Source organism: Cyprinodon tularosa, unplaced genomic scaffold, assembly GCF_016077235.1.
Source record: "Cyprinodon tularosa strain WSP-4 unplaced genomic scaffold, ASM1607723v1 ctg467, whole genome shotgun sequence".
In the NCBI taxonomy this organism is placed as follows: Eukaryota; Metazoa; Chordata; class Actinopteri; order Cyprinodontiformes; family Cyprinodontidae; genus Cyprinodon; species Cyprinodon tularosa.
The window spans coordinates 1,087,680-1,100,018 of record NW_024039193.1 but is presented as its reverse complement, the minus strand read 5'-3'; the positions used below and the strand labels follow the sequence as shown (position 1 = coordinate 1,100,018).

The following is a 12,339-nucleotide window of genomic DNA, read 5'->3' as shown; positions in this document are numbered from 1 at the left end:
AATCATTATTAATCAATCTGACAAGCTGACAGATGAAAGCACTTACAAAAGTAATTATACCAACGTTACAAAAAATATATAAACATTTTGCATTTAAGATAAAAATCTTTTTCATCTCTCAATATGATTTATGCTCCAGAACTCCTCAAGTGGCAAAGTTTTAGTTTCACCTGGTTTAATCTGTTAAAATCTTCTTTTTTCTATCAGATTATGAATTGATTAATTAGACGGATTACAAGAAGATTAATCAAATAGCAAAATAATCATTAGTTGCAGCCCTAATTGTAACACTTGGGCTTGGCTGACTGAAAAATGAGCTCAGAAGAAGATTCGGCTGTAGAGTCAAGGGGTGTGAATAAGCACAAGAAAGAAAATTATGATTAATAGTTGTATATTTTTTTTCTAATAGAAAGAGTATGGGTTACATATACATGTTAATGAGCTATATTATATAATTTATATGGATATGAATTAATAGAATTACACACAAATGTGATAATCAATATAATTTCAAAGGAAAAAAACAAAAAAAAAACAAATATATTCCAACAGGATAATTCAAAAGAGCAAAAAAAGAAATTAAACTCTTCAGTTCAATTAGTAAAAGGTTCACAGTTCATGAGGTCCGTTGGGAAAACAAAATCAGAGGATCCAGGTTTGTGAGAACTTTTTCCTACCACACTGTATCGGTGGTTCTCTGGTAGCTCGCCACCCAATGGACAGTCAAAGGAACAGCACACAACAAAAAAAACCTGACCTGAAATCAGGCCAGAATCATAAATTAGTAAAATAATAAACAATAAATTTAATCTTAGCAATAAATAAAAACAATAAGTCAGTTGGTTATGCCATAAATCACAGCACTAAGACACATCAAATAATTTAAATAATAAACAAGATTTCTTTATGAAGCTTCAATGTTTCTAAATATCTCAAGTTAAATTAAAGTGCACTTATTCAAAGATGAAATCATGGGTCAAGAAAAACCCAAATTATTTCAACAGTTCCATTTTAATTGTATTGCGCAACACATATCAATAAACAATCAGATCTATTTAAACAAAAAAGAACCATGGTTTCTAAGGCTGGAAAAGTTCCAAACAAAGTTCTATAATTAACCCAAAGCATAAAATAATGTATGACCAATACATTTACTGCTTGGGAAAAATCTTACTGCTTCTTGGTTGGGGAAAAGTTTCCCTCTGAATTAATCAAAAAAAAAAAAAGTCTGAGTGAAGCTGTGGGCGTGTCTGGGAGCTATATTAACTACCCATGTTAGCATAGCATGCAACCGGTGTACTGCAGCATCACAAACTCAAAATAAGGAATAAAAATAATATATTTTAACTCACCGATGAGTAGATGATTTGAGAGAGCATATAGGGAATGTCCACCAGGTTATGAGTTTCTAAATCTGCGGTATTATTTAAGTTATCAGTAAGTTTGAATGAACAATCAAGCATGAGTCAATAGATGAAAACAAACTTACCGAGTTGTAAGAAGCTAAAGTGATCTATGGTGAAGGCATCAGAGTAAATTAAGCAGCGGTGGAGTGTCAAAAACAGAGAAACCACAGCGAGGAGCAGCGTTGGCTGTAGCATCAGTGGAGCAATCTGTTTGGGTCAGGGATCCGCCCCCTTTTTAAAGGGACAGGGCGCACTACTCAGTTTGAACCCGGAAGTAGGGCCTTATGTGCTGTGGGTTACACTTTCCCCCCCTTTTCTCATGTACGTCCTCGGACATGGACTCGGCTGACAGCTGATGACTGGCTGATGCGATCCAAAGGCCACATCTTCCTTGTCCTCCAGAAGGGCGACGGTGAACATGGAGCTCAACCCATGGAAAAGGCTTTGGATGCTTTTCATGAGCTGATGGCCGGGTTTAGAATATTGGAGTCTATCTGGTGGATTCCTTTTACGGACTGGACGGTGAAAGGTTGGTTCAGTATGTTCAGGTGGGTCACTTCCTAGGTCTTCGCTGGAGGGCTCCAAAGAAGGTGAGTTTCCTTTTGGACAGGAGGCTTCAACAGGCATAGTCTGATCAGATTGAACCTCACTGTGGTCAGGGACGACTTCCACTGCATCCTCTGCAGCTGAAGGCTCAGGTTCCATTGTGGAAGGTTCTGTTTCCATAGTTGCAGGTTCAGTATTCTCAGGATTAACGGGCAATTCAGTTGTATTAGAAGATTGTGGGTTTGGCGGGATGTCAATAACAGTAGAGAATTTCAATGGTTCAGGCATAACAGGTATATGCAGAACTAAGTCATCGTCATAATCATCCTCTATATCTTCAACAGGCTCTGTTGGAGAAGAGGGGTGAGGCTTTCTAGCATTTTTTTCAGGTTTCATAGGTACTGTTGCAGACAAGTATCCACATGGCAGCAGTAGGTCTCGATGTAGAGTCCTTAAAGGTTTTTCTTTACCTTCAGGTCTCACTGTATACACTGGAAGGTTTTCTACTTTCTTTGTTACAATGTATATTTCGCGTTCCCATTTGTCAGCCAGCTTGTGTTTACCCCTTAACCGTACATTTCTCACCAGAACTCTGTCCCCAATAGCCAGTTCAGAAGCAGTTATATGGCGGTCGAAGCGCAGTTTGTTTCGTTCCATTAGTTTCTTTGAGTTGTTGATTGCCAGTTTATAACTGTCTTCAAGATGAGATTTTAGTTTCTGAACGTATTGGGAATGAGATTCAGGCTCATCATCAGTCAATGGTAGTCCAAAGGCTAGATCAACAGGAAGCCTCGGTTGACGGCCGAACATCAGTTCGTATGGTGAGAACCCAGTAGAATCATTCTTGGTGCAGTTGTAAGCGTGCACCAGTGGTTTTACAAACTCTTTCCAGTGACACTTTTCCTGATCAGTTAGAGTTCCCAACATGTCTAGTAAAGTTCTGTTGAACCGCTCAACAGGGTTTCCTCTTGGGTGGTAAGGAGTGGTTCGGACTTTATTGATTCCAGCCATTTTACAAAGTTCTTTAATGATCTTTGATTCGAAGTCTGCACCTTGGTCACTCAGAAGCCGCTCTGGTATTCCATAATGCACGAGGAAATTATCCCAGAGACACTTGGCGACAGTTGTAGCTTTCTGATTTGCAGTTGGCACAGCGACGGCGTACTTTGTGAAGTGATCTGTCATAACTAGAATGTCTTTGACTCGACCATCTGGTTCTACAGACAGTCTATGCAGACCAGCTCAAGAGGACGGGTTGTTTGGATGTTCACGAGAGGTGCAGCACGTTCAGGAAGGGACTTGCGGCGTATACATCTTTCACAGGTTTTTATTTTAGTTGCTATGTCAACAGCCATTCGTGGCCAGTAGAACCGGGAACGAACGAGGTCCAGTGTTCTTTCAGAGCCTAGGTGTCCCATTTGGTTATGTAACTGATTTAAGACATTAGCTCGGTATTCTTCTGGCAGCACAAGTTGGTACACTGTCTTTTCTCCCACCTGTCTTCTTCTGAAGAGAAGGTTGTTAAGGAGCTCCATTTTATTTACTTCTCGCAGTAAAAGAGGTAGGTCTGGGAGTTGCTCTCTGAGCAGTGGTGGTACTGATTCTCCGTGCTCCAGTTGTGCAACAATATGCTGAATGACTGGATCAGCTCGTTGTTTGGACACAAGTTCAGCAGCAGAGAGTTGTGGAAGTACAGAAGAGGTGAACTGTGTGTCATCTGTGAAACTGTCTGGCACACTGTCAGAATGTACAGACAGCGACAAAACCAGGGAATGGTCAGGATTGGGGTCTGGACTAAAAAGCAAATGACGGTTGAAGAGAGCACTGATGGTCTGTGAGTTGAGAAGTACACATGCTGGGTCATCTAAATGTGTTTGGGTGAATTTGAGTATACGTTCTTGTTCCTTCTTGGAAACAGAATCATTAATCAATTCACCATGGGGTCTACGGGACAAACCGTCAGCATCGGCATTCTGTTTACCAGCTCTGTAAACAATTTTAAAATTGAAAGTAGACAGTGCTGATAACCATCTATAACTTGTGGCATCAAGTTTAGCAGATGTGAAGAGGTATGTTAATGGATTACTGTCGGTCACAACAGTAAATTCTGCCCCATACAAATAATCATGGAATTTTTCACAGACAGCCCATTTGAGAGCCAGGAATTCCATTTTGTGAGCAGGGTATTTTGCTTCACTCTTGGAAAGTCCTCGGCTGGCATAAGCCACAACTCTATTAACTCTCTCTTGTTCCTGGTAGAGGACCGCTCCAAGACCAGTGGAACATGCATCTGTATGCAATATGTAGGGCTTCTGGGAATCTGCAAAGGCTAAGATGGGAGCAGAAGTGAGTTTTGCAATGATAGTTTCAAATGCTTCTTGACATTCTGTTGACCAACGGCCTCCAAATGGTTCTTTAGGGTTTAAATATGTGTTAGACCTTATTTTTGGTTTTAGTTTCTTTTGTGCTGGAGGGTAACCGGCGGTGAGATCATGAAGGGGTTTAAGGATGGTGGAGTATCCTTGCACAAACCTCCGATAATATCCAGCAAATCCAAGAAACGACCGTAGTTCTTTTAGGTTTTGGGGGACTGGCCATGTAGTAAGAGTCTTGATTTTGTCAGGGTCCGTTTCTATGCCCTCTTTAGAAACAACATGTCCGAGATATTTGACTGTCTGAAAGAAGGAGCATTTTTCAACTGACAATTTCAGACCGAATTCTTTCAGTCGATTTAAGACCTTTAACAGTCTTTTTTCGTGTTCTTCGAGGGTTGGTGCGAAAACAATGAGGTCGTCGATTAAAGCCAGGACTTCTTTTAGGTTCATCTCTCCCATGCATCTCTCCATGAGTCTTTGGAACGTGCTTGGAGCATTTGTCACTCCCTGCGGCATCCCGTTGAACTCATAGAAACCTAGAGGACAGACAAAAGCAGTTTTTGCCTTATCAGACTCCTCCATTTCAATCTGATAATAACCAGATTTTAAATCAAGAACTGAAAACCAGGTAGATCCAGACAGGGCAGAGAAAGTGTCCTCGAGTTTGGGCAGAGGGTAGGCATCTTTGATAGTTTGCAAATTGAGTTTTCTGTAGTCTATACACAACCTGATACTCCCGTTCTTTTTACGCACAACTACTATGGGGGATGCAAATGGTGATTCTGACTCACGGATTACTCCAGACTCCAACAGCTCCTGTAGATGTTGTCTTACGGCTTCAATGTCCTGAAGATGAATTGGCCTGGGCCGCTGTTTGAAAGGACTAGGATCAGACAGGTTAATATGATGCTTAACTTTATCTGTCCTGCCAAAGTCTAGGTCATGCTTTGCAAAAACTTCAGGAATGCTGTTGAGCTGGTCTGTGATTCGCTGTTTCCACTCAGGTGTTAATGGGGAGTCTCCAAAGTCATACTGAAATGATGAGCCATTTGTAGATGGAATTGAATAGCTGCTTTGTTGGTTGGTATAAATGGTCTGGAAAGCGCTGACTTCTGCAATGGTTGTTCGTGCTGGGATGGTAATGGCATGTTCAGACTCGTTTGTAATCAATACCGGCAATTGGCATGGCTGGCGAGGTGGCAAGTCAGCAAGACATGTCTTTACTATGAGACCACCAGGCAGGGTGCATGAAGTTGGATGTTCAATTAGAACAGATTTTTCTCCTTGCAGCGACCAAGTGGCCAGGGTACCCTCAAGGACAGTCGTTTGGCCAGCAGAGATGGTGTATGCCTCGGGAAGCTGCAAAGCAACATAATTGCCATCCAAATTACACCTCTGGCGATGATGAAGAATCTGGACAACAGCTTGGTAACCTGACGTAACAGGCTGACTGGGATTTTTGTCCTGAATCTGGATATAGGCCAAATCCAGTGTGTTAGTACCAACCAGAATTAAGGGTTGGGACTGCTTTAAGTCTGGAACCACTAGTGCTAATGTATCTATGGAGATGGTGGTACCCAGAAACTCAGGTGGAAATGTAATGTTTAGTTCAATGTAGCCCAAATATGGCACACATTGTCCGTTGGCCCTCTCTACTTCAAGGATGTTGTTCAGAGGTTGTATCGTATGGTCATTGAGATGTGCATTATAAAAGGAATGTGGCACTGTTGTGACCTGGGAGCCAGTTTCAAAAAGACAGTTTAATGCATTTCCTTTTATTTGTATTTGGCCAGTACATTTTGTCCCCACAAGGCCTCTTGGCAGGCGTGGCAGTCTGGGTGGTTCTTTAGGACAGCTTTTAGTTGCAGCTCCTGGGTGTCCCGTCACAGAAGCTGCTGCTAGTTTGACTGATTCTGCTTTGCGTTCCATGCTTGTTTTTGCCGCAGTTGTTTTTTCTTTTGGTCAACCAGGCGGGAGTTTGATGCGTTCTTACAGGTTGAAGAGATATGTCCATCCTCACCACAGTTAAAGCAATACCAAGGTTTTGGATGGTTTGATGACTGAGGTGAAGGGCAGCTGGACTGGCGTGGTGCTGGCCTTGACTCGATTTTCTTCTGGGCTTTCAGGAAGGATGACATCTGGCATTGGAGTTGCTGGATCTGGTTCTTCAGCTCTTTAAGCTCATCACTAGAACTTGTGTGGCCACATGAACAAGTGCTTTGTGACTGAATCGTAACCTTTTGCTTGGAAGAACTTGACCCGATGTACTTCTTCATCAGCAGCTCTTTTGCCTGTTGCCTGTCCTCTTCTGTGCGCAGAAGCAGCAGCAGTTCAGAGAAAGGTGGTGGATTGTCTCTGCGTTGTTCGAACTGCAACTTGGTGATAATGTCATTGTTCCAGCATCCACGCACAAATTGTTTCAGCAGTTGTCTGTCCATATCATTAGCATTCACTCCTCCTCTTTTCCATACAGTTGTCAGCATAAGCTGAAGCCGCTGAAGGTAAGATGATGCTGTCTCACATGGGTTTTGGAGTATGTTCAGGAACTGGGCATATAACTCTTCACCCTCTTGTACTGTGCCAAAAGCTGAATCTAGATGACGCAGTAGCACAGCTGGCAAAGTGTTAGGGCCCAAACCTTTAATCAAGTCAGCAGCAGGAACCAGCAAACTCTCCATGACATGCAGGGCAGAAAGGCTCGGGTCTGCAAGTAATAGTTCAATTTGTGAACGCCATGATTCATAGTCTGCTTCATTACTGGGCTTCGGAACACGTCCAGAAAATGAGCGAAGGCGTAGGGAAACTGGAGCAGTCAGGTCAGTGTTCCTCACTACATGTTCAACAACAACCCTCTGAATTTCAGGAGGATTGAGATCATTAGGGTTCAGAGAAAATCTTTGTGTAGAACCAGTATGTATGGGATCTACTTGATGGCTTTGGCGTGGTCGTGCCCCGAGTTGTTCAGTGCTTGTAGAAAGAGGGGATGGCTGAGAGGGTTGAGGTACAACCAATGGAGCTTGTACCTCAAGCGCAGCTGGTGCGGTGGTTAAACCGGTCATTTTGGTTTCTTCTGGTTCTGCATCCTCTCCATTTCCAGTTTCAATTGCTCCTTGTGTCTTCAAATGTTGGTGGATCTGGTCCATCACAGTTTTGAGGATGTGGTCAAAACTTGTCCCACTCTTTTCAGCCATTTCTTTAAAACTGTGGATGTAGTCAGGGATATGGCTGCTGCTCCCCGCTGTGGCAGCATACTCATCTTTGAGAGCAGTGACGCAGTACACGCGGTTAGCAGCAGACTCTGATTTATATCTATAGGGCAGAAGTGAACTTACAGCAGAAAAGCTACTTGCTTCTTCAAACTCAACGATAAGGTTTTTATAGAAGGTGCTTTTTGGATCAGAAACCGATAGAACTGTTTTAAGTGAGCCATGTGTGCGTAATATATCAAGGATTTCATTATCTGATGAAGTATTTGTTACACCTGAGATCAAAACAGCTTGTGCTATATTGATACCTGTTTGCGCAACAAAATCCATGTTTAATCAGAAGATTATTCACACCGTTTGACTCCTGGCTAGCTCGCCACTTGTAACACTTGAGCTCAGAAGAAGATTCGGCTGTAGAGTCAAGGGGTGTGAATAAGCACAAAAAAGAAAATTATGATTAATAGTTGTATATTTTTTTTCTAATAGAAAGAGTATGGGTTACATATACATGTTAATGAGCTATATTATATAATTTATATGGATATGAATTAATAGAATTACACACAAATGTGATAATCAATATAATTTCAAAGGAAAAAAAAAATATATATATATTCCAACAGGATAATTCAAAAGAGCAAAAAAAGAAATTAAACTCTTCAGTTCAATTAGTAAAAGGTTCACAGTTCATGAGGTCCGTTGGGAAAACAAAATCAGAGGATCCAGGTTTGTGAGAACTTTTTCCTACCACACTGTATCGGTGGTTCTCTGGTAGCTCGCCACCCAATGGACAGTCAAAGGAACAGCACACAACAAAAAAAACCTGACCTGAAATCAGGCCAGAATCATAAATTAGTAAAATAATAAACAATAAATTTAATCTTAGCAATAAATAAAAACAATAAGTCAGTTGGTTATGCCATAAATCACAGCACTAAGACACATCAAATAATTTAAATAATAAACAAGATTTCTTTATGAAGCTTCAATGTTTCTAAATATCTCAAGTTAAATTAAAGTGCACTTATTCAAAGATGAAATCATGGGTCAACAAAAACCCAAATTATTTCAACAGTTCCATTTTAATTGTATTGCGCAACACATATCAATAAACAGATCTATTTAAACAAAAAAGAACCATGGTTTCTAAGGCTGGAAAAGTTCCAAACAAAGTTCTATAATTAACCCAAAGCAATTCAATTCAATTCAGTTTATTTATATAGCGCCAAATTCACAACACATGTCATCTCAAGGCACTTTACAGTTCAACCAGATCATACAGTCAAATTGATACAAAGTTTTCTATCTAATGAAAACCAGTTGATTGCATTGACTCATTGACTCAAATACAATCCCCCACACTAAGCATGCTTGTAGCGACAGTGGAGAGGAAAAACTCCCTTTTAACAGGAAGAAACCTCCAGCAGAACCAGGCTCAGTGTGAGCGGCCATCTGCCGAGGCCGACTGGGGTTCAAGGAGACAGAAGCAGAGATACAAGAAGCAGCTGTAAAAGGCGGCCCCGTCCAGGAAACACACAGCCAGGCAGACGAGCTCCAAGGCAGCTCCCATGCCAGAGGACGAAGAGAGCACATCCACTCAGTCACGGTCAGAGAAACAGGACCACACTGGAAAACCGGCCGATCTCCAACATCTATAAACAAGGGTGTTGATGGAAGCAGCACAGCTGATGTTTCTTTCCAGGATGACGTCACAGCCAAACAGGAACAGACGAGGCAAAGCTACTCTGAGGAAAAGCAGAGAGAGCAGAAGGTTAGAGATTGAACTAACAGATTCTGCAGAATAGGAGAACAGAGAGAGAATGAAGCAGAATGATGAAATGGGGGTCCCTATGTCCTCCAAAAGTCTAAGCCTATAGCAGCATAACTATAGAGATAGCTCAGGATAACCTGAGCCACCCTAACTATAAGCTTTATCAAAAAGGAAAGTTTTAAGCCTAGCCTTAAAAGTAGACAGGGTGTCTGCCTCACGGACTAAAACTGGTAGTTGGTTCCACAGGAGAGGAGCCTGATAACTAAAAGATCTGCCTCCCATTCTACTTTTAGAAATTCTAGGAACCACTAGTAAACCTGCAGATTGAGAGCGAAGTGCTCTGTTAGGAACATAAGGAACAATCAGATCTCTGATATAAGATGGAGCTTGGCCATTTAAGGCTTTATATGTGAGAAGGAGGATTTTAAATTCTATTCTTGATTTAACAGGAAGCCAATGAAGAGAAGCCAGGATAGGCGAGATATGATCTCTCTTTTTAATTTTCATTAGAACTCTGGCTGCAGCATTTTGGATCAGCTGAAGGCTTTTAACTACAGTTTGTGGACTTCCTGATAGTAAAGAATTACAATAGTCCAGCCTTGAAGTAACAAATGCATGGACTAGTTTCTCAGCATCACCCCTGGACAGGATATTTCTAATTTTTGTAATGTTCCTCAGATGAAAGAAGGAAATTCTAGAAACCTCTTTGATGTGGGATTTAAATGACAGGTCCTGATCAAAAATAACACCAAGATTTTTTACTTTATTATCTGAAATCAGTTTAATCCCATCCAAATGAAGTGACTGGCTAATCAGTTTCTTTTTCAGAGACTCTGGTCCAAAGACTATAACTTCTGTTTTGTCTGCATTCAGGAGCAGAAAGTTAAGAGTCATCCAGGTTTTTATGTCTTCAAGACATGCCTGTAATCTATGTAATGGGTTAGCTTCATCTGGATTTATAGACAGATATAGCTGGGTATCATCAGCGTAACAGTGGAAATTAATCCCATGCTGTCTAATAACTCTACCAATTGGGAGCATGTATAAAGTAAAGAGAATTGGTCCTAGCACTGATCCCTGTGGTACTCCACAGGTAACCTTTGAGCGTGTTGAAGATCTATCATTAACATGAACAAACTGAATTCGATCAGATAGATAAGATTTAAACCAGTCTAGTGCTGTTCCTTTAATTCCAACAAAATATTCAAGTCTTTCTAAAAGAATATTATGGTCAACTGTATCAAATGCAGCACTAAGATCCAACAGGACGAGCACAGATACAAGTCCATTATCTGAGGCCATGAGAATATCATTAGTGACTTTCACCAGAGCTGTTTCAGTGCTATGATGAGCTCTAAAGCCAGACTGAAACTCTTCAAAAAGTTCATTATGGTGGAAGTGATCGCAAACTTGTTTGGCAACTACTTTCTCAAGAATTTTGGATAAGAAAGGAAGATTGGATATAGGTCTATAATTGACCAAGTCATCTGGGTCAAGAGACGGTTTCTTAAGCAGAGGTTTAATTACAGCAACCTTAAAAGCTTTAGGTACATATCCCTGTAACAGAGATAGATTAATCACATCTAAAATGGAGGAGGAGATCAAAGGGAATACCTCCTTAAATAACCTGGTTGGAACTGGATCTAACATACAAGTTGAAGGCTTAGATGAAGACAATAATTTTGCTAATTCAGAGAGTTCAACTGGATCAAAGCAGTCTAAACCCGGTTCAGATTCCATGACTACCTCAGGTACAATCGCGGATAGAGGAGTGCTTATGATCTTATTTTTAATAAGATCAATCAAAGCATAAAATAATGTATGACCAATACATTTACTGCTTGGGAAAAATCTTACTGCTTCTTGGTTGGGGAAAAGTTTCCCTCTGAATTAATCAAAAAAAAAAAAAAAAGTCTGAGTGAAGCTGTGGGCGTGTCTGGGAGCTATATTAACTACCCATGTTAGCATAGCATGCAACCGGTGTACTGCAGCATCACAAACTCAAAATAAGGAATAAAAATAATATATTTTAACTCACCGATGAGTAGATGATTTGAGAGAGCATATAGGGAATGTCCACCAGGTTATGAGTTGTAAATCTGCGGTATTATTTAAGTTATCAGTAAGTTTGAATGAACAATCAAGCATGAGTCAATAGATGAAAACAAACTTACCGAGTTGTAAGAAGCCAAAGTGATCTATGGTGAAGGCATTAGAGTAAATTAAGCAGCGGTGGAGTGTCAAAAACAGAGAAACCACAGCGAGGAGCAGCTGGGAGCAGCGTTGGCTGTAGCATCAGTGGAGCAATCTGTTTGGGTCAGGGATCCGCCCCCTTTTTAAAGGGACAGGGCGCACTACTCAGTTTGAACCCGGAAGTAGGGCCTTATGTGCTGTGGGTTACATAATCAGTAATGATATACATTATTTGACTTTCTTAGATGTCGCTGATAATTAAAATGGACCCTTTGCTTAATTAAACTGCATCATGAGTGTAAATGTTCACATTTCTTACCTGATAGAATTTAATTAGGAGCATAAGATGTTGGATGTGATTCTAAATCTCCAGTGACTGGAAATAAGCTCAGACACTTGAACTAAACCCCTGGATCTAAACTGCTTTCATAGTTATCTGATAGTATAAATGGGGCTATCGTTAAGACCTCTGGCCCTTTAAACACCAACAGATTCAGACATTTATAGCTCTTCATCCCTTTTTTTTTTTTGTCGTGTAGATCTCTCATCTACAGAGGAGAGAGAGAAATTCTCCTATCTGCGGTCGTGTTTTGTAGTTTTTTTTTTGTTTGTTTGTTTGTTTTGTTGTTTTTTTTAGCTACAAGATAAGCTGTGGCTAAAAATCAACCAGACTTGGAGTTTGCTGACTTTCTGTAGGTGAGGAAATTGTGCATCAACTGCCGTTTAAAAGGCTGCTTCTGTCTTCCAGCCTGCATCAGCCAGAGGAACAGGGATCCAGGTCATCCACAAATGGAGTCAGCTGCCTCGCAAGAGGCCGCTGCTTGTGCAGAAGTAAGCATCAC

At 40.9% G+C, this 12,339-nt stretch overlaps 1 protein-coding gene and 1 long non-coding RNA gene across 4 annotated transcripts in view; one reads left to right on the top strand and one right to left on the bottom strand.

The window, feature by feature from the left end:
• ttll4 (tubulin tyrosine ligase-like family, member 4) overlaps window positions 1-12,339 on the top strand; it is a 42,057-nt gene that overhangs the window by 16,301 nt on the left and 13,417 nt on the right. For all 3 annotated transcript variants that reach the window (XM_038301389.1, XM_038301390.1, XM_038301391.1), the window contains one exon: window positions 12,246-12,328. In XM_038301389.1, the coding sequence (XP_038157317.1) occupies window positions 12,246-12,328 (83 nt within the window). The remainder of the gene's footprint in view (window positions 1-12,245; window positions 12,329-12,339) is intronic.
• Window positions 8,189-11,660, bottom strand: LOC119794059. The gene is made up of 3 exons (XR_005282179.1): window positions 11,479-11,660; window positions 11,343-11,403; window positions 8,189-8,361 (listed from the first exon to the last, which is right to left on the bottom strand). It is a non-coding gene; the product is annotated as an uncharacterized LOC119794059 (long non-coding RNA).